The sequence below is a fragment of the Epinephelus moara genome, chromosome 3, assembly GCF_006386435.1.
Source record: "Epinephelus moara isolate mb chromosome 3, YSFRI_EMoa_1.0, whole genome shotgun sequence".
In the NCBI taxonomy this organism is placed as follows: Eukaryota; Metazoa; Chordata; class Actinopteri; order Perciformes; family Serranidae; genus Epinephelus; species Epinephelus moara.
This window is the reverse complement of record NC_065508.1, coordinates 35094629-35116921: the sequence shown is the minus strand read 5'-3', so window position 1 is coordinate 35116921 and position 22293 is coordinate 35094629. Positions and strand designations below refer to the sequence as shown.

Genomic DNA, 22293 nt, shown 5'->3' with positions numbered 1-22293 from the left:
TACTGTGATTGGTCAAAGGTCACAGTGACCTTGACCTTTGACCAACCAAATCGAATCTGTTCATTGTTCAAGTAAACGTTTGTGCCAAATTTAAAAAAAGATTACTTCCGGGTGTTTTTGAGATATCACATCCACAAGAATGAGACAGATGAGGTCACAGTGACCTTGACCTTTGACCCACAACCACCAATATCTAACAAACTAACCAGCCCCAGCTATTGCCAGCATGGAGGCATAAAAATCCTGTCCACACAAACGTTATAAAAATTAAAAATGCAAAACACAACTGAGGCACTGTCAAGAGCATGCCAAACCAACAGGTGGCGACACAACTGCAAAAAGTCCTGTTAGCAAGGTTCAAATCAGCACTACTTTGGTCATGTCCACCACTGCATGAAATGCCTCATCTGTCTTACAAAGGAGCTAACAGTGCACACTCTGATGTCTCGCTACATTTTGAAATATACCCATGTATGTGCCACAGGGAGAGAGAATGAGAGATTACTTTGTGTGATAGAGGATGTGCCCCTGGACAGAGAACTGCATTAAATCCCTGCATTACACCCCAACTACAGTAATTCTTAAAACAAGTAAATGTTTTATCTGCACATGACTGGTGCAACAGACCTGGATCACTTGTAAATGGCTTTCAAAGTGAGGACAAAACTCTAAGTACAAAAAAATCTGTGAAAATGACAACTCCTATTAAATCACTTGAATGAGCGACATAATAACAAATTGGTTACTACAGGTGATTCCTGCATGAGACCTGATGTAAAGCATCTGAGATGTGACATGGCATAAAGAGCTGATAGCTGTTGGTGACAACAAGCAGAAGTCTCAGGCAGTTGCATTTAAATTCTCTGGCAGTGGCTTTGAGGCAAATGATTAAAAAATGTAATTGGCAGAGTTGTTAGAAAGACAGGATAATTAAAACTAAAAATACAAATCTACTGCATATTAGATCAGCAAAAGAATAAGAAATTAATTTAGGGGAAAGGTGTAGATAATACACAGAATAGTATTTCTACAGCCCAACATCTTCTATTGGTTCTTTATAAGTCACTTAACATTATAGTGATTGGGTACATAAAGACTAGATGAAAAGGACACATTATTTTGACTGAAGCATATGTTATAATCTACTCGACAGTGTTGTATAGAAGCCTGGCAGCATATCTACCTGTGAACGTTTTCCATGGCTGCGACCTCAGCGAGGGCTGCCAGGCTGAAGAAAGCAGGTAGCTCTTGTGGTACGGTGCTCCTCTCGGCCTCCTCTGCTCTGGGATTACTATAGCACCCTTTTTCATTGCATAAATTCTGTTGGGGTAATGGCTTCTTATCCTCTTCCTGGTTCAGGTCCCTAGTTTTGTCCTCTGTAAAACAACAACAACAAAAAAAAAACATTCAAGTCTAAATAACCCCAATAAATTCATCTGCATTTCATTCTCATTTCTTTTTCAGATCAATGCATTTTATTTTTTACAAGGAAACAATATTTATAGACAAGACATTAGCATCTGCCAAAAGTACCTCTTGAAAGGAACTAGTTACTATTTTTTTCTTTCAGTGACCTCCCATCCAAACAGAAAGAAATGACACACCAAAACATATATCAAAAGTATAATATCAGAAACATTCACTTGGGTTTCATGAATCTGTGAGGTTATACCTGGTTTGTTATATATTTACAAATATATTTTCAATTGGCCCGACAGAATTGTTACACCATGTACTTGTAACTGAACCTGTGGTTTTATTATTCTTTTTAAGCTGTCAGTTTTCTTGATGAGTCTGCAGCACTTGTTGGACACAGTGTGTCTCTAGCTAGTAAAGCTCAGCTACAGTTTCCTTAATACATAAATATCCTTAAAAAACACTTCATAAAGAAAGAGTGAACTGGTTAAGAAGTAAATGAGAGGAAGAAGAATCAAAATGCATCAATTTAATAAAACATATTTTTTTATCTTATTTTTTAAAATGTTCCCTTTAAAGCACTAACATCTATCATTTTAACATAGAGTGGTAAGTTCTAGGTAAAACCTTCGAATCTTCAGACTTGAGACAGAGACAGACAGATGTTTCCAATCCCGCCTAACTGATCTACGGTTTAATCATTCATCACTCACCCTCAGCTGGAGACACGCTGCCATCAGCTGTCCGCACCAAGTGAGTGATCTTGGTCTTCCTAGCCTTCCTCTTCTGGCTACCAACTAGCATCTCCATACTAGAGGTGCCCTGGACATCTGGGCATATTATGGCAACGGGGGCACATGATTTGGCTTTTGAAGCTGAATCCAGCATGGTGGAATCGCTCTGTACCACGGCTGTGGAGAAAAGGTTCAGAATAGATTTCAGTGATTTGACAATCAGAAGGTAGGTTACAGAGACAACAGTTGTTTAGTATCACTGTGATTTTACCAGATAAAAGAGGATTGTCACCACACAGGCCTCAATGGCTAATTCTTAATAAATAGTTCTTAGGAATGTATTAATTTCTTTATGATAACAATAGTGCACGTTGAAACATGTCAGTGTGGTTTTTAAAATCGCTTTAAAATCTCTACCGCAAATAATGTTTTTTGGGGTTTTTTTTTTTTTGCTTTGAAGGTAAATTCTGTAATTTTAAAGCAACAAACTAGACATTCAAACTGTTGTATAGAACATTTGGTAAAGGGTAACTGTGAGAGGAACCTGTTAAATACCTCTGAAAGCGTACACATCCCTACTATATAAAAGGCACAAACATCAACATTCTAGTTCACCTTTGTCCACTGCAACTGGTTTCTCCTTTTTGTGTTTGTGCTTCCTAACAATCTTGTGGAATGAAGTCTTTTTCTGAGATGGAGATGACCCTGATATAGCAAAAAAACAAAGAAAAAAAGAGCATGGAAATGCTATGTTATGGAGTCCAAATGTTCTTACTTTAACAGAGAAGAGAAAACTGGTCCTGTACACCACAAGTATGGAAAACATGACTCTACAAACAGGTGCAGGATGAGATGGGAGGATTTAACAGGACAGTAATTGTTTTTATTAAGTGGAGAAGTCTTTAATTTTGCTCTTACCTTTCCCAGCTTTTGGGACTTCCTCCTGGACAGTGGAGGTGTCAGTCTTCTTCTTCTTTGCAACAGCAGTCCCCTTCTTATCAAATGTCATCGGGCTAAACTGCGGCAGGCTGTTAAATTTCCTTTCAAACTCCTCCTCCAGTTTCCCTAGGCTGATGAGAGAAGTTCGGAGTTTACATAATTGAGCATATAAAAGACAGCCTACCCATAAAAACAAAACAGATGTCAAAGCAATTGTATGAGTTCTACATTTCCTACAAAAATTAGTAAAGTGTCTTGGTGAAGTCCTGCACAGGAAACAGTGAGAGCATCAAAACTACCTTCCTCCACACTAAACACAAACTCCAAATAGTTACTACGGAATGTGTGTGTCAATTTCCAGTTAAACTGTACATAATTTGTCCTCCATGCAACTTGGTCGACCATTTAATATGATGTATTAACTAAAAAAAGTCTGATTAAATTAAACTTTTCAAAGAAATTTGGACAACAGCAGCGTAATTCAGAGAGAACTGATGTGTTTGGGATGTACTGAGCATACGACTGGATAAATCAGACTTGGATCATACTGCACAAGTTGTGTGAGAGTTTATAAAGAGATATTTTGATATAGTTTTTCTACTGTTACATGGGGCTCCTGTTTTCATCAATTGATGAATGATCGCCTTTTTTGGATTCTCTTTGGATTTTTTGGAGGCATGCGAGAAAAACAAGTTTTCTTCATGAATTCAACCCAACACTCAGCGAGTAACTGATACACAAATGGTCATTTTGCAGCTCAAGTATTCCTTTAGGTTATTTAATTTTGTATTATTATCAATATTGGTAATAATATAATATTTACTGATAATTTAAATTATTTACACAAATGGGTGCAAACTACACAAATGGCCCCTTCTGAATGCCTGCTATGCCTTTACAGTAAGAAATGGACTAGTTTCTGTAAGGCAACAGTGTTAACTACATAGAAAATTGACTATGCAAAGGTGAATACAAAATCACCTTTAAAATGATGTTCCAGCAGCCCACTTGATGAGTTTGTAGGGCACCATTCTCTCTTCATGTATGTTTTTCCTTCTTTTTTCCCTTCATCACATTAGTGGGCTGAATGTTGGTGTAAATAAGCTGCTGGGTTTTTGTTTTTCGCTATCCGGTTAGCAATATAGTTTTTCTCCTTAACAGAAAATGCTGCTTTATACACACTGTAATTTCGTTCTTAGCTTGCATGCACTGTATTACCATTTTAAGGAGCAACATGTCTCTCCAGATGGGACGAATATTACTGGAGGACCAGCAAGTGTACTGAAAAACAGCAGGTTATTGGTGGTGTAATTATAATTGAATGCGCACAGACCATAACAGATATGTGCTGAGGATGGAATCAAAATCACTAACCAGTGTATTTAATGTTACAGTGAAATTACAGTACTTATTCAAGCTGAGTGTTGTGCCCATTCTGACTATAGGCCATAATAACTTTGCTTACACAATGTCTGCTGTAGAATTTGGAGAAATGCAACTCTGACAAAACATCATCAAAATCGGGACAAACATCGCCCAAATCACTGCGGATGAATAAGCCACAAGTTTTCTTAGCTGGCTGGCTGACCCAAAAGTAGATCCCAATGCATTTAGCTCCAACAGTTAATTCAAGGAACTACTTTCCGTATTTACTTCAGGTCAGACCGAGAGACAAGTGTTCATAATTATTTATGTGATATTAGAGTTTATTATGAGGCTTGGGTTGCTTGTCCTGATATATGTTGCTTTGTTGGAGACACATTTTTCAAGTTTCTCTCTAGAACAGCGGTGGTGACTGCAATGTTACTGTGATGACCAACAGACAGATTAGAATTACTGCTTTGCCTTTGTATGCCTCTGAGAACCAGTCAAGTTGCCCTTACAGTAAAAAAACAGTCAAGAAATCAATCCTATCCAAGTGGGGCTTCATTGTGACAAACTGAATAAGCATGGTTTGTAAACAGCAGTGTATAAATAAAAACAAGACATGTGATTATTGATTGGTGTAGTCAGGTTTAGAGTAAACAACAGACTTAAGTGGATGTACAGACAATATATAGTGTCAGACATTTCAGATTTTCCACAGGATGTTTAACACAAGGTATACAGAAAAGAATAAAAAAAGAACCTCAGGGTAGAGTGCTAAAAATGACCCGTTCTATCACTATTGTGGAAAATTACTGCAGTATACCCTACACAGAAAGCTACAGCATCGCAACAAGAGGAGACATGACTCACCCCTGTGAACATTCATCTTTGGACTTGGACTTTTTCAGCTTCTTGGGATTATTAGGTCCTATCTGAGAAACTGTCCAGCTGTCATCACTCCAGTTTGCATCATGATCAGAAGCTCGGAAAGCCCCTCTTTTACCTGCAGACGCATATAAAACAATTCATAATATGCAATAACTACATAACATACACAGAACAGATAATGCCTCCTACATCTATGAATCAGTTTGCCACTGAATCAAAATGAATACCTCGGTCAATGTTGGCTCTCAGTGACGTCAACATTCCCTCAGAAACAAGGGTTTTATACAAGGCGCCTTTACAGCTCCGCTCTGATTTCCTGGAGCCGTGGCTCTCTATGTTGGGGTCGCAGGTCCCCTCACTCGACCTCTCCTTCCCCTTGTCGTCCTCTTTGAGTTTAACAGGTGAGGGGCTGCAGGGGGAGGGATGGGGTTCTGTGATGCTGCCCTGAAGGTCAGTGCTTCCTAGACTTGCTTCCTCTATTTCTGCCTTGGGGCTGACATCAGTCATGTCTTCCTTCATTTCCACCTCAGAGGAACTGTACTGCTCACACTGCCCACTGTCATCCTCCATCTCCTCCTCTTTTTCTTTGACAGTGGTCTTGACTTTGGGCTTACTCTTCTTTTTGGGCCCACCAGAGTTTCCAGCACTAGGACTGTTCGGGATCTTCTTTTTGGCCTTCTCCTCTGTGTCCCTCCAGGCCCCTTTAGCCACTGCCTCAATCGTACTGAAGACACTGTCCATGTTTGATTCTGCATGGTTACACTTCTTGACGATCTTCTTTGCCGAGCAAGCGATCTCATCGTCATCATTTGACTTGGCCACCTCCCTCTTCTTGCTCTTGTTTTTGACACGTGCATTTTGGCTGCTGAGTTGTGGGGGAATGGCATCAGTGGAGGTAGAAGTGACAGAGGAGAGCAAAGGTAGGAGGGCTGATGTGTGTGAGGAGGGAGGACACTCGGCACTGTCTGCCTTCTCCTCCTTGATCTCTGGCTTGACCGTAGTTTCCTGGAGAGAAGCTGTAGAGGAGCCGTGTTCAGGCTGAGATACCACGGTGTCCATCTTTCCAGCTTCAGACGCTAAGCACATCTTACCAAACAAAAAAAAAAGCCACAATGTTAAACAAATGACAGCAATCAATGCTCTTTCATTTCTATAGTTTCTTCCTAAATGAAACTAAAAAATTTTTTTTGCACTGTGTAAACTTTTCTCTATTTTTTTCTAATAATCTTGCCCTGATTGAACGCTTTATACCTTCTACTGGTGACAAAAAACTTGCTTTACAATGTGCCCATAACAAATCTCATACATTGTCTGAGCAGATATTTATATACACTCGTATATGGATCTACTGATAGCATTAATGATAATGTGTCATATAACATAGAATCTGATTTTTTTCCAATGATTGAAAGATGCAGTTGTGAAAGGTTTTTTTTCTGTCACAGGGTGTCTACAGGTGTCAGACACTTAAATTTAATGCTATTTGTAAGACCTTTCCAATATAATTTTAACCATATTTCAGACAGATGTTTCAAAAATCATCTTAATCTTATTCAAGCATTGCAGGTAAGGCTAAAGATAAGTATACTCGTTGTCCTGTGCAAAGGTAGGTTTTATGTAAGACTACAGTTACTAGAGTGAGTTACATTTCGGCAACAGTTAAGTGTAAACATAAAGTAAAAAGACATTATTAGGTTCAGTGGTAGGTTTAAAGATTTGTAACATCAGAAATGTGGACTTTCATGCAGAGTTTCACTTATTTGACAAAAAGAATTGCAGATGGATATATCAAATTAGATTAAATATTTGTGGCAATTTAGACCTAAATATATACATATAAAAATAAATATATGAAATTGAGTTTAAGACATTTCAAAACTTTTTAAGGACCTGCAGACACCCTGCTGTCACTGTGCATTGTTAAATAAACAGCAGTAAACAATTCATGTTGATTTTTTTCATTATATATTTTACAGTTGAGTAAATGGGTAAAAGGACCAAACGCATGGAAGAAAAGGGAGCAAATTTCTCAGTTAAGACTTCCCATCATTAAAAACTGACAAAACATCAATGTTTGCTTTCAGCTACCACAGACTGTTTTCTAGTTGAAGCACACTCACAAACAAGGCAACTTTGTCAGCTCTGCTGCATGATTTACAATTTTTCAATCTCTGATGTGAAAGATAACTGACATCAAAGTCCAATCATGTAAATTTGATGTTTTCATTATTTAACATTCTTAAATGAAGCTGTTATTTATTAGTCTCAATTGTTTTAGTGTGAATTGCCAAGTCTTAAAAATATCGGCTATGGAGATGTCTGCCTTCTCCTCAGTATAATGGAACTAGATGGCGCTCGGCTTGTGGTGCTCAAAGCTCCAAAAAAATACATTTGAAACACCCAACATGCACTTACTCAAGATAATCCGCAGACCTTGGTGTCAGCAGTTTCATGTAGGAACTATCTTCTTTCTATGCCAACCATATAACCGTGCAGAGGAAAGCGTGCATCTACTGCTAGCTCACCTAGCACCACTGAGCTAGCTATCGTAACAGCTCAGCCAATGAAGACGCCATTAATGTTAATATCTCGCGCTGACCCAAGCATGAGCCTCTTGTCCATGAGTAGATGCTCCCTTCCTTCTTTGCGGTGATTTGGTTAGTTGGTGTAAATTGGTAGAAAGAAAAAAAGTTCCCACATGAAACTGCTCACAAGGTCTGTGGATTATCCTGAGCAACCAGGTCATGATTTCTGGACATTGCTGTTGAGTTTTTCAAATGGATTTTTTTTTTTTTTTGTATTTGGAGCACCACAAGCTGAGTGCCATCTATTCATTAATTCAATAGCACTACAGGTAAGAGGAAAAATATGTGTTTTTGATATGACATGCACAAACTGTCAAATGCCTTACCTCAGCCAGCTGGAAGAGAGCAGACTGTCCACATGGTTTTCCTTCAGGTGCCGTAGAGAGAGATGACTGTGAACATACAGTAACATGTTTAATCACCTGAGGTGTTTTTTATGAGATCACACTGATTAACTTTCTGCAGATGCTATCATTATTTAGCAATGTTTACTTTCAACAACAAATGTAAATGTTTTTACTGTGATAGTAGGGAAGATTAAAGCTGGGGCCTGAACCCCGACGCAAGTTCAACTTGTCTGTCTAACACTGGTGATCCTGGAGAACTGGCGTCATGAAGCCGGTTATCAACTGGCTCTGTTAACTTCAATTTTTGTAATCCAGCTATGAGCACATTCACATGAGAAACATGGAGCTGGTAATTACAGGCGACATTGGTCAGAACCATGAATGAATTACTTAGTAAGATGTGAGATAAAACGGTGACACCCGCTGGAAGATTTGATCATAGCGACAGCAAAAAGGGATATTCAACAAGGTTAAATGTACACAATGTAATCACATATCTGAAAGAGAATAATAAGATGTAAATTATTAAAAGTGAGGCTAAAAACTATAAATATGCGTGGGAGTTATAACTATGCGATGCTATTCTGTTTCTGCTGCCAAAGCAGAGAGGAGAGAAGAAGAAAAGCAGCTAATGTCTGTCTGATGAGGTCTATCTGACTGAAATGATGCATTTATTATCATGGGGGCTAATTAACAGTGTGTGGGTTGTTTTTCTAATAAAAGACAACAGAGGGTGTACTTTTTATTTCAAATCATCATCACAAGTTGCTTCATATTATTCTGATTTGAGTCTAAAAGCATCAACACTGTCAAGATAAAAGAAACTGTGACGTGTGCAGCTATAATCACCATTATGTACCTACTTGGTGCAGTAAACTGTCTCTGTGATTGTTAGAAGCTCTGTTTTAAAACCAGAGGAGACACACAGAAAGCCTGAAACAGCAAAGTATTTCGACTGATCTATAAAAATATCTATTGCTCTGTATGACTTGTCACTTTGCTGTAAACTCTTTTGTCCCTGTCATGACCCTGTAGGAATGGTGACTGTTTCCAGTGAGCTGCTGATCAGTAGTCAGGCTGTTGGCAGGTTTTGATCTGATTCGTTGAAGTTAGCCATGCAGCATAGATTACTGTGGTGATCTATTCGCATAAAAAGTTAGCCAGCTTCATGACACTGGAAAACCTGAGTAAAGGTTACCCGCTAATCTCACGCTGTGGTGCAGGCCTCTGGTGTTTTGTTTGTTGTGACTGATCACATGTGCTGCTTTCCTGGAAGCTAAACATGTTTCAAGTCATCTTTTGAGAGCACACTATTTGCTCAGCAAATTCCATGGCATCAAATTGCTTGTTAGTTGATGTGGTGGTACCTTGTGTTCAATTCTGACATTTTGGCCTGAGGGTGGTGCTAAAAATGGCTATGCGGATCATTTTCTTGCCATTTGCTGATTAGACAGTGATGATTTTGGTTTCACCAAGAAGTAATATGATTGATTAAAATCAATTTTGTGTTTCCAGAGACTGGAGGAACTCATATTGGATGTGTAGTTCACCTAGTGCATAGAAAACGTTTAAACAGCTGAAATATTTATTTATTTTTTTATTTTTACAGCTGTTTAAACGTTGTCTACGCACAAGTTACTATAACAGGTGCATTATTCATTAAATGAAATTCAAACATACCTCTGCCAGTGGGGAAAGGGCAGACTTAACCCTGCTTTCAGTAATGTCAGGCACTCTGTTTGGTATTGTCCCAGACAACATCTGTAAGTTAAAACAGGATGAGCAAAATCAAGTCAGTTCTGCCATAAGTTATTGAATAACAAATCAGTGTTAAAATTGGTTCAGCTAATCAAAATCTAATCATCAGTTTGGGGAAACTGAGGAAAACACACAGAACAAGTTTAGAATTTCTTAAGACAAATACTGTTGTTACAACTGTTTGCATTGAAATTACTAAACTTATGCCGATGGCCCATTTTAGAACAACTTAAATTACATTATAAGATTGTACCTATTGATATGTTAATGTGTAAGCATCATTTTTAATGTTAATGTTAATTTGAGCTACTCTATATACAGCTGGGGTGGCTTAAAGGTATACTATGCAGGATTTTCCTAAAAACAACAGTGATACAGAAGTAATTCCTCTCATTCAGCACTTATGACCCACACTCAGTTTGTGGTGATGTATTTCTTCTGAAGAGGCTCTGCCCTCTGTCTGTATTTCTTATATTCTTGATATTTTCTGTGTTTGGGACGCCTATGAGCGTGTCCCCCAACAGAGCTGTGGCAAAGTAAGGGCTATATAAGAAGGTAGCCACCAGGTGCCAGACCATAAGCAGCAGGCTTCCCAGACACACAGTGGCAGATGAAAGTCAAATATAGTGAGGCGAAACGACAAATGAGAATGAACCCGGGGTCTGCTTTTACCTTCACTTTCACTGTTGAATGTCTTTACAAACAGTAACTGTCAATCCTGCAGAGTGTACCTTAAATCTATTGTAATGTATTTGTTTATTATATTTTGGAGTGTTCAGTTAAGAGTATAAGTAATATAAAATAAAAACACTCAAGTATAGTAAGTACTTAAGTACCCTGAAATTGTAAGTACAGTATCTGAGTAAATGATCTTGGTTAATTTCCAACACTTGCTACCTCAACACACCATGTGCAGAACTAGGTGTTATTCTGTTTGCAAACAGTTGTGTACGTACTGCTTTAGAGAGACAACACAACCTCAAGTATCTGGTCTAAAATATACAGAGTATAAAAGGGAACAGAAAAACGGTCTCAGAACAAACCTCTTCCTCATCGCCTGGAAAGGAGTTCCCTTCGCTGGCTGTGTCAGGTAAACTAGGTTTAGTGCTGGAAGGGATCTAGAGAGGAAACAATACTGGGATTAGTCCATCTGTTAAATTAAAAAAATCAAAAGCATTATTCAAAAACCACAAATGTTTTTTTGTGCTACAGAAAAAACTAGCAAAAGTGATTAGGCTGATAAGAGAGGCGGTGCATTACAAGGATGCACCCATGGGTGGCCTCCAGCAGTGACCTACCTCTCTGTTTGTGAGGGCATGTTCCCCAGCTAACAGCAGCATGCTAAGGCCTCCCATCTTTGTAGGGTCTGACAAAAAAATGACAGTGATGACAAAAACAATCCAACATTTTGACAAGTTTTCACTACACAAAAAATATTTCATTATACACACCTGCCATGGCAAAGTTTAACTGTGGCATGCTGTCAGTTTTGGGCACTTTTTTGGCAGTGGTGGAGTCCTTGGTTGAGTTGGAAGCGAAGGACCAAACTTTTTTGCGGGGGTTGCTGACAGGCTGACAGGAGGGGCTCTTAACCGGTTTGCTGGTGGTGGGACACCACTTGTAGCCAGGGTTCGCCTTCATAAAGGCGTCCTTGTACTGAAAGAAAATCAAGAAATTATTTGGTTACAAGCAAAACCTTACAGCCCCTGTTTTTAAAATATAAAATCTGAATCAAAGTATTTCATTAAAACATTAATTGTTAATGACAGATTAAGCAACAATCAGAGTTTAAGTCCAGGGGCCGGTTGCACATAAAACCTTAAGCTAAGATTTTCCTTCAAGTCCTTGTTTCAAGGCATCTTCGAAATAAATTGGCTGCGCAAAACAGCCTTAAGTCTGTTCCTTAAGGTTTACTTCAAATGTTCACTAAAGTATTTATGGTTTTCTCTTTGCCTTGGCCTTTTACCTAAGGGATTCCGAGACCGTTGCACTACTAATACTTAGTACTAATACTTTGTATTATGTGCTCTCTGTGATTGTGTTCCTCCACATGTATAATCTTTTCCTCTTGTCTTCTTTTGTTCTGCCATTTTTTTACTATCTAACCATAAGTCAACCTTTTGAGACAATGGCAGGCATCACAAACATGAGTCCAAGCAAACAAACAATCTCATGGAAAATGTATCCGCTGTAGAATCTCTTTCAACACAGTAAGTGAGTTAACGTTTTTCCTTACCTAAGGAAACCTTTTAAGGGATCCTGTGCGACTGTGCAAGTCCCTCAGCTAAGGATAAATTCAGCTCAAGTGTCATACTTAAGGAGAAAACTTCACGTGTTTTGTGCAACCAGTCTCAGGAAAATAAAAGCCTTAGGTATTATTTACCTTGAATTTAACAGTCAAAAATACAGCTAATCTGCTCCATCAGGGCTGTGTGGGTGTGGTTTGATCAGATCTGACTGACACTGGCCTGGTAACATAAACAAATAACCCACTAACTGTCATTCGTCTGTCTGAAATCACTCTGTCTGAAATCACTCCCTCATACATTACTGCCCATACAACAGATCAAATAATAACAGCCTCTATCAAATGGGGGGTTCAGTTCAGACATGCATGAGTCATTGTCATTTTGCATTATCACTGACAGGTACAGTGTTGATTGTATTTCTCACATCTATCAAATGTGTGTTCATGCTATGTACGCTACTTTTTGTCATTTCATCATATATATTTCAGAGGCACTATATATTCTATAAACATAAGATCATCCTCTGACACCTCTGAATCAGAACATCAGACGTCAGACAGTTAATTAAAATGGCAGACAGCACTTTATAATAAATAGGGAATGATTTCAGACAGTCTTTGATCCACATTTTGCTAAATTATGATTGGTGCATGGAAGTTTGTGACATCACAGTTTCCAACCTAGACCCACTCACTTAAAACCAGTGAGAAATCACAGAAAAAAAACACATTTACAGAAATGTGTAGTAACTTCTCCAGAGAGTGGGTTTTTTGTAACCTGCTACACAGACTTCAGTCTTTGTAGCATGTGTATATGTGCTAGACTGTGTGCATACTGAGTTTTGCCAAGTGAAAGAGCCGTTGGTTATGCAGGGTTTTGATGCATGTAGGATATAGTAACTGGTACTGAATTAATTCACTGAATTGTTTTAACTACAAGACGCATTGATTTAACTGATTGATTTTAATGTGAAATGTAAAAACATCCATAAGGTTGCTCTGCTGCATCACATTGCCTCTAGTACAAGGAGGAATTCATTTTAATATTTATTTTAACAGATTGTCGCTGATTTTTCACACAGTGCTATGTAGCTTGTACCTGTTGGAGGGCCACGGAGCCTTACACAGAGGGAAAAAAATTTGACAAGCCATGTAAAAACAGCATTCAGCAGTGCGATGCTGGTGTGGGAAAGCGCAGCTTATATAGTCAGTGTAGCAGCTTCAGTTGATTATAATGGATGCGCTCTGCTGTGGGTATGCTACATCAGACGTGTCACGCCACGTCCATGCCCCATGTATTTTGAGCATAAGAAGCTGACTGAGAAAATACACTGACTTTTTAGCTTAAGTATCACCAAATATTGCAGTGGCTAAATCTATATTATACAACAGTTAGTTTCGACCGAGTAATTTGACTGGACAAGAGGCATTCCGTGAGTGCTGATATAGAGTACAACATCACTGGGACATGTAACAGTAAAATCACCCCGCTCACAGGTGTTATAAATATAAATACAACCATTAATTAACCAACTGTCACACTCGCTACATTGACGCAAACGGACACTATAGCGTTACACCAAGAAGATGGATATTTTCCCCAAAATTACATTTGAATTATATTATGAGTGGTCATCAGGAGAGGACGAGGAAGCTGAATCGGGCCGTGCCAACATCCAGGTTTGCCAACGTTTCATCAGCCAAACTGGACGAAGTTACACAGTTGCAGATCAATGTAAATACAATGTAGCTTGGGAGTTCCTGCCGTGTGTGCTGTGTTGCCTGGCGACAGACTGGGGGAACTGTTTTTTTTCGCGGAGCTACATAACATACTTAAATAATTTATTTCATCACCTTTTGTTAACATTTCCTTACTCAGCATTGCTGTTGTTGAACTGTTGTATAAAAGCAATATCACACTCGAGGTCGTGATGTTGTACTGTATATCGTATCACACTCGAGGTCGTGATGTTGTACTGTATATCGTCACGGCTCTCGTGTGACATTGCTTAATCGTTTTTGGTTGGAAATGGCAAGTAAACTAACACAAAAAGACTTTAAATCTCCATCGGAATCTCAACAAAACAGCATGACAGTTCAGAAGGACTTTCTCTCTTGCTTTGAGCTTTTCTTTTCTACGTATATGATATCAAGCTGGAACAGCTCTTTAGCTCAAAGCTATATTTCATTTTTTATAATACTAGTAAAGATCTGTAAGACAATCCAGGAGTTTCTCACCAACAAAGTTGCACCTGCTCTTTAAGAAATTGAAGATGGAAAGTTACTTTGGCATTGCTGTAAGAGAGAGTTAAAAATAATGTTACTACAAGCGCAAGAGTCAGAAAGCAGTCTCACCTCCTTGGCCATGTCAGTGTATTTCTGCTTCTCTTTGGGCTCCAGCACAGCCCACCAGTCAGCCAGGATCTTGGTGGCCCCACGGTTGTCCAAGCGAGGGTGTTCCTGCCGCACCAGGGAACGGTGGCGTTTGCAGAAGAGAAGGAAGGCATTCATTGGCCGCCGTGCCCGCTGCTCATTTGAGTCCTCCTCCACTTCCTCTGTTGTGCTTCCACACTGCACCTGCGACCCCTGGTCCTGGTCACATAGCACTGGCTGCTGATAACAAATCCATAAACCATCAGATGCAATGCTATAATGTTATTGTCTGTCCTATCTATCTAAGCCATCAAGCACGCTTACCTTCTCCAGCTCCTCTTCATCCTCCTCTTCTTCCTCTTCAGAGAAATCCAGAGCCTTTTTGGAGAGAAGTGGGTGCCACTGCAGGCACTTGCGTTTGGGACGCTTGCCAGTGACCTCCCCTGCAACAGGTGGCTCTTTACCCCTTCCTCCACCCTTCATGGTACTACCGCACCTAAAAAACAACAGATTGGACACAATATAAGACCATATACAAAACATGCACAGTGAAAACATGTATCCAAACATGCAACATTAGTTACTTTTTAAAATGGAAGCAAAGATACCTGCTGCCAAAATAGTTAGCGTTGGTGGTTTGTTACTGCAAGTGTGATAATAACAACTGGTAATGTGCATGACTCGGTCAGAACATTTCATGACATCACGCAGGTTTCCAAAAAAGGTATAAAAATGTAGTATAAATAGTACATATTTTGACTGCAATTACTGTAGGACTATTATTGTGCTTGACTGCACTGTTGGAGGAATTAGACGTCATCCTGTCAAACATCACAAAAGATGTTCTTTTTCGCCCCACTCTCTCTCTCAATGAGGTACTAACCCCGGTTACCTCCAACCACACAACAATATGACCCCCACCCCCTCTTGTTCAGTCTATCACTTCTGACCTCCTTCCTTGCCTTGCCCTCCTCATCAAAACCTCTTTGACAACACTCTAAAAGCAGCTAGTGGACCCTCTTTTGAAGAAACCCAAACTCAGCCCTTTTAATGTAAACAATTACAGACCTGTCTCTCTTTTATTTCTTTCTAAAACACTTGAGTATGGTGTCTTGACTCAGCTTTTTGCATATGTCCACCAGAACAACCTTCTTGACTCCCACTAGTCTGGTTTCAATTCAGGGCACTCAACTGAGACTGCCCTCCTTGCCATCACTGAGGATCTCCAAACTGATCAAGCAGCCTCCCTGCTCTCCATTGTCATGTGACATGTGTGACATGATAAACTACCAGATTCTCCCCTCCACTGCTCCCCCCTGTTCACATACTGTCCACGACCATGCTCACATAGAAACTTGGAGAGAATCTGTGCCTGAACCTTGTAGTCTCGCTTCTGGAGTCCCTCAGGGTTCCATTTTGGGTCCCCTCCTGTTTTGTCTTTACACCAAGTCCCTTGGCTCTGTTATCCATTCACATGGTTTTTTCCTACCACAGCTACGCTAATGAAACACATAACTAACTGTATTTTCCACAGTCTGAAACCCAGATAACAGCAAGATTCTCTGCATGTCTGGCTGACATCTCTCAGTGGATGTCTGCACCACCTGAAGATCTTGACAAGACTGAGCTGCTCTTCCTTCCATGGATGATATCTTCCATCCATGACCTCTCCATCACCATTGAGAACGCTGTGGTGTCCCTGGCTTGGACTGCAAGGAACCTAGGTGTGACACTGGAAGACCAGCTGTCCTTCACTGCCCACATCACTGCAACAACCCACTCCTGCAGATCCATTCACCACAACATCAAAAGGATATGCCACCCAGGAGGAGGTGCAGGTTTTGGTCCAGGCTTTTGTTATCTCGTGCTTAGACTTCTGCAACTGGCTCCTGGCCGGTGTGTCTCATCCAGAATGCAGCAGCTCAGCTGGTCTTCAAACTACAGAAGTTCTCCTACACTACCCTGCTCCGCCACACTAACTACTAGTGGCTGCGCCAATCCTATTCAAGACACGGGTACTTGACTTTTGTGCTGTGAATAGCTCAGAGCTATATTTCAACCAGGGACATGGTCAAACCATACACCCCAGCCTGTCCACTACTCCCTCACTATGAACAGAGCCCAGATATGGCTCAACAACAAAATCACAACTGTTTGCTTTAAAACTCGACACATCTTCCGTCCGTTTTTTCAGGATGCACCTTAGCTCATTAAAAAAAAGAAAACCCTAACCTCATATTGTTTCTAGATGCAGTCCTTAAAGCAGTCCAGTATAATTGATGAAGGTGATGTACTTGCATGATTCTTGCAATATCTGAGTGGTATACACATGGCAGTGTACCTTTAAGCTGCTTTGGATTAAAGCCTAAGCTAAATAAATGTAATGCAAGCAAACTTTTTTTGTGACTGTTAAAGACCTCATTTTTTAACATTTCACACTTCCCACAGTGGGTTGGACATGGCTGTGTCTATTGTCCAGTGAATTCTTGACATAGTTGTGATATTTGCAGTTTTTTTTTCCATTTCCTTATTCTTTGATTATAGTTCATGAATACACAGACTGTAAAACAGGTGGCTGCACCAACGGCAATTTGACCATGGCTATATGTGTTTTGTAATTCCTGACATATCCTTACTCTTTTTAACATATACATAGACCTGTAGCAATTGTATATTTGATAGAATTAACTTACACATGTCACCTGTGAAGAAACTGTTATAATGAATCAACAAACCAATAATGAACAGTTATTCTTTGATATGCAATTTCACGACATTTCTGCCACGACACAATTTCGATTTGATGCAATTCAGGGGCCTGTGATCAATATGAGACAACATCAGTCAGAAACCTCACTGTCCTTTTCTTGTTTGCTTACCATTATCTGCCAGACACTCTGCTACTAGCACTGTTTAAGCAGGAGGTGTGCTTGGACGTAAATTTTGACACAGGCGTGCCAAGGGAATTTAACATTAAAGGCAAATCTTAAAGATGAAGATATATATTGATGTTTCCACTTTCCATTAATAATACTGGATCATTGATCACTGAATCCATTTATCAATCCAGATCATATCGTTACAGCCCTAATAACAACATAGAGACATGGCAACACTATTGTTCCATCAACAATAAATAATTATAAATAGAAGTGGTGTTTATTAATGAAATTTAATTTTACATAATCTTAAAATTACAGACCAACTCTTAACTGTGGGAAATTCTAATCCGGCAGCAACTCCTCCTCTCTAAATAATTAGAAAAATGAGTTGAACTCCGGAAATTATAAACACCAAAATGGGAGCTGATCCCTGTCCCTGTCAAATTAAAGCATTATAGAAAGTGGGTATAATTTAAAAACTAACAGTCTCTTTAAGTCTCCCCATTGCAACTTCTGTCTATATTTGGTTTAATTTAACGTGAGCAAGGGAGCAAGTAAAGAAGCCAAATTATGCCCCATCTGACCATTATTTCATTAGCCTTAATTTACTATGCTAATTTTCTCTCTTAACTTGCCTTGGAGGATCCCCCTTACTGTGGGACCCATGAGTAACATGAAACAGAGAGGCAAAGGATGGTCATTTATAGCTGATGGACTTAGTACTGACTTAGATTTTGAATTAGACACTGCCCACTATCAAATCATGGTCTACAAAGTTAAAGGGCACTGCACTGGAAAAAAAATTCTATATTTATACTGTACTACTCCACTATACTCCACTGTATATATACAGTGGTGTACATACATATATATGTATATGTATATGCATATAGTGTCTCAGTGGGAGGGCAAAGTAATCATTACAATTAACCAATAATCATTATACACACTTTTCTACACACTTGCGTGCTCTTATTATGAAGGTGCAACAGGAGCCTCAGCTGCAGTCACCAGTTTTTATGACTACTGGATAAAAATATCAACATATAGATATTTTTTTACACTTTTGTTGGAGGATCAGTATGAAATATTTCAAAGTTCAAAATTTAAAAATATTCAGTCACTCTGTGTCAGTCAGACAGAGCTGCAGGCAACAGCCGTGCAATGCAGTTTGGGTGAATCTCTTACACATCAACAATAAACAGTAACACCCACTAACATTATAAATTGTAGTAGAAAGGATACAGTAACTACAGTTACCTGAGCACAATGGTAGAAATGAGATTGAATGTTAAAATGACCAATGTAATGTAATAATGGGCAGCTACTCTTTATGTGCTAATGTATGTGCAAGTTTCGAGTGGACAGAACTATTATGACACTGTTATACAAAGCTCTGATCATGTTGGGGTAAAATCACAAAATGTTTTACAAAAATGAAAATATCTACACAGAAGGATCATGGGATTTCAAGGCTTGCTTTTCTTTCAAGTTAGTGTCCACAAACTTAGGACAAACATTTATACTTATTTGTACTGGCACACTGGATGAAAAGATCTTCATTCAATCATAGCTGATATACATATATAAAAACAGAAGGCATGTAGATCTGTATGAAAGACATTCTGCAGTTAGGCTGATGAGACTAGGGCAATGGAAACAAACCTAAAACTGCTTTTTCAAACAAGCTGTCGGTTTACATTGACGCATCAAAAAAGTATCACAAATTTAGGTCATCCCCTGATGGAACCATAGCCAGGATACTCAGAAAAACTGTGACCTTTAACTACAGCCACAATTGCATGTTTAATCACTGTTAAAAAGTAGTTCAAGAATACTGAACTACTTTTTATTTTTGAGCTGGTGGTTTTATATGACACCACCAGCTCCACCACCAAGTGGCAAGTTGTTTTCACACACTAGATCATCATCATCATTTTTTATCATCCCTCACAGGTGAAACGTCACGCCACTAACAAATAGGCTACGCTGTGTGACAGTTAGCAAAAAGTAGTGTATGCGCCACTGACATTGTGTTTTTGTGTTGCATTATGCGCATTTTTGAGGGCACAATTTACAGCATCATTAAGCATACTCAAAAGAAATGTTTAATATAGAGTCTAGGTATATAGCCTAAGTTTGCATTCCCGTTGATTTCATGTGTTTTTTTATGGACTATCTTTAATCCTTAATGTTAACATAGTGTTTCTGTGTTTATTCTTAATGCCAGGATGAACATCCATGTGCCAGTCAGCCTTGTTTACCTTTTGTTTTTAAAAAACACTTTGGGGCTTCCCCTGGTAACCCCTTATTTTTACATCACATTGCTATGAACCATGGGTAATTCCCTCAGGCAAAGTCTGCAAAAATGCAGATTTTCGGAAAGTGTGCATAAAGGGCTCAAAATGTCTGTGGGAGAGCCCTCATGCACTTGATGATTTGACAGTGGGACAGCCCTGAGCCCTCACACACTTTGCAGGAACATGCTTCAAAGTCCTTGAGTCCCTGAGTATGGAGATTGGGATTGGGCCTGAGAATTTAGACTGAAATAAAATGGCAGAGGGTGACTGTACAGCACTAGGTAGCAAGTAGGGAGTGATACAGCCCACCACTTTGACTTTACCTTCATCTGTTTGTAAGACAATCATTACATCGTTCCTTTTTGGATTGTTTGAATTTCAGGAAAAGTGCACAACCTCTGTTACACAGGCCACTTGTGGGAAAATGTCAAGTGACCCCACCAGAGGGAAGAAAACATCACAATAATCTGAATCTGACAAATACGTACAGAGAAAATAGGGTTCTACTAATCACTGATGTTGACCACTGAGCGACAAGATCGACTCTTTTACTGGTCACTACATGAGACTTAAAGATCATTATTGGACTCTGTGCTTTCTCAGAGCCTACTTTGGCAAGTTTTCATTGTGAAAAAGATAACAGGAACAGAGTCACAACAGAAAGTGGTCAGTTAGCTACAGACCTAATGACTGCTGCAGACGATCAAGTCAATAATTATGTCAAGTGATTTATAAATGCAAAATGTTCCTGATGCCGTCATATAACCACATTTCAGAGGAAAGGGTAACATCAAGAATGAAGGGAATTGAAGACATTGTCATTAATATGGGGGACAACATGGTATAATTACATTTGCTGTATGGACAGTGCATTTTTGATCTGTGGACTCTTAAGTGTTGTATCATGGACTGAAGATGTACTCATTATAACAATGTAAAAATGTATTCAATTTAAGGTGTAACACAGCTAAGAGAGGGTTGTATCGAAAATATGCGCACTATCACAGCCATGCTCGCTTATTATTAGCTGGACATTATAATGTTCTGCACATATACAAATCAGCTGAATTACTAAGCATTATTAAGCATGCCTGTATATTTTCCTTTTTCAGTTTGTATCTCTCAACATGTTTTCACTTGCTCTGGATGTCTACTAAACATGACACGAATGAAATTAGCAATCAATGAATGAATGATTCAGTGTATTCTCCTGGACATCATCCAGAGGTGATGCCAGTGCATGTATTTATGAATGTTGAGTGGAAAAACGGGGATACTTACTGAAGAAAAAACTATGGAAATGCTGTATGAGTGATGAAGATGAATCTGCCACAGCCTTTGTCATGCAATGACGGTGACCTATAAAATACAAGACACTGCTCTCAGTCATGCGTTACACTGTCATCTCTGCAACAATTTTCCAACAACGTGAGCTAGGCTGCAGGAAAAATGCGTGCAAATCAACTTTAACAGAGCATTAGTGATTGACACCGCATAGCACAAGACCTCGTCAGCTTCAAAGTACGGTGGGACATTTTGTCTGATCTGATTACTGATCACTTCAATCGTGCAGTCGATCCGCCCTTGTGGCCAAAACCAAAACATGTAGGCCAAAACCCTGCGACCACTGGATGCATTTCATACAGCGTTACACAGCCTAAATTAAGCAGGCACAGTTGCAGTGAGTCTTTTCCTGCGCAGAGGTTTAACGTTAGTTGTGCTCGCAGGTAAAACTGCTGATGCCCGATCGGACTGTCTGTCTCGGGAGTGAAGTCTTGAGCTACTGTATCGAGCTTCACACGCACAATAACAGCACAAAATGTGTGAGGTATGCGAATAAACGATCCGTTTGCCTACCTACGGTGCTCCTACCTCCAGGCACACATTTTCATCTCCGTGCAAAATGTCGATCTGAGCTCTGACAAGACAGACAAGCCGAATGAGAGTCCATCTTGCGTTGGTTTGGAGGAGAAACCCCAAGTACAGTACAGTAGTGGGGATATTTCACTCCTGTCAAACTCTCCGATGACAATGTCGTCGAAATGTCTCCCACTCCGAGGAAAAAAACATCCACAATGATTAATTAAACTGGGGATTTTCTGTCCAGGCACATGCATCTGTGGACAATGTTTTGCTGGGCAGTGGCTCCATTTCCTAGCAGTGTTACTAGGAATAAAAGTAGCTAGTTAGCTTGCTAGCTGTATAGCCTGCTAACTGGACGTGTCACGGTTTTAACATGCAATGGTTTCCGAAACAGTATAAGCTTCTTGGGCAGCTGCTGACAAAACTCACGGGCTAAACTGTTATCAAAATACTTGTTTGCGCAGTTGCAACTGTTCGTTTACATACAACGCAGGTTTGTGGCTATGAATTTGATGCGGATAGGAAGAGCGAGGAGGAGGGGGGAGGCAAGTCATACCACCTCACTGAGAAACAGTTGCTTTGCCATTTATTT

The 22293-nt window shown here is 39.5% G+C and overlaps 1 protein-coding gene across 7 annotated transcripts in view; it reads right to left on the bottom strand.

Moving 5' to 3' along the window:
- LOC126387979 (HMG box transcription factor BBX) overlaps nucleotides 1-22293 on the bottom strand; it is a 31469-nt gene that overhangs the window by 4657 nt on the left and 4519 nt on the right. For 3 of the 7 annotated variants that reach the window (XR_007569712.1, XM_050040815.1, XM_050040814.1), the window contains exons 2-15: nucleotides 21120-21197; nucleotides 14981-15152; nucleotides 14639-14896; nucleotides 11487-11691; nucleotides 11334-11401; nucleotides 11079-11153; nucleotides 9958-10038; nucleotides 8257-8322; nucleotides 5573-6431; nucleotides 5328-5460; nucleotides 3069-3220; nucleotides 2766-2855; nucleotides 2130-2327; nucleotides 1184-1376 (exon numbers count right to left, since the gene is read on the bottom strand). Coding sequence is in view for 6 of the 7 variants with exons in the window: in XM_050040815.1 (XP_049896772.1) it covers nucleotides 1184-1376; nucleotides 2130-2327; nucleotides 2766-2855; nucleotides 3069-3220; nucleotides 5328-5460; nucleotides 5573-6431; nucleotides 8257-8322; nucleotides 9958-10038; nucleotides 11079-11153; nucleotides 11334-11401; nucleotides 11487-11691; nucleotides 14639-14896; nucleotides 14981-15139 (2537 nt within the window). In the remaining variant the exon portion in view is untranslated. Of the gene's footprint in view, nucleotides 1-1183; nucleotides 1377-2129; nucleotides 2328-2765; nucleotides 2856-3068; nucleotides 3221-5327; nucleotides 5461-5572; nucleotides 6432-8256; nucleotides 8323-9957; nucleotides 10039-11078; nucleotides 11154-11333; nucleotides 11402-11486; nucleotides 11692-14638; nucleotides 14897-14980; nucleotides 15153-21119; nucleotides 21198-21695; nucleotides 22204-22293 lie in introns of those variants that run through there. The other 4 variants (XM_050040818.1, XM_050040817.1, XM_050040816.1 and 1 more) reach the window with 3 other exon arrangements.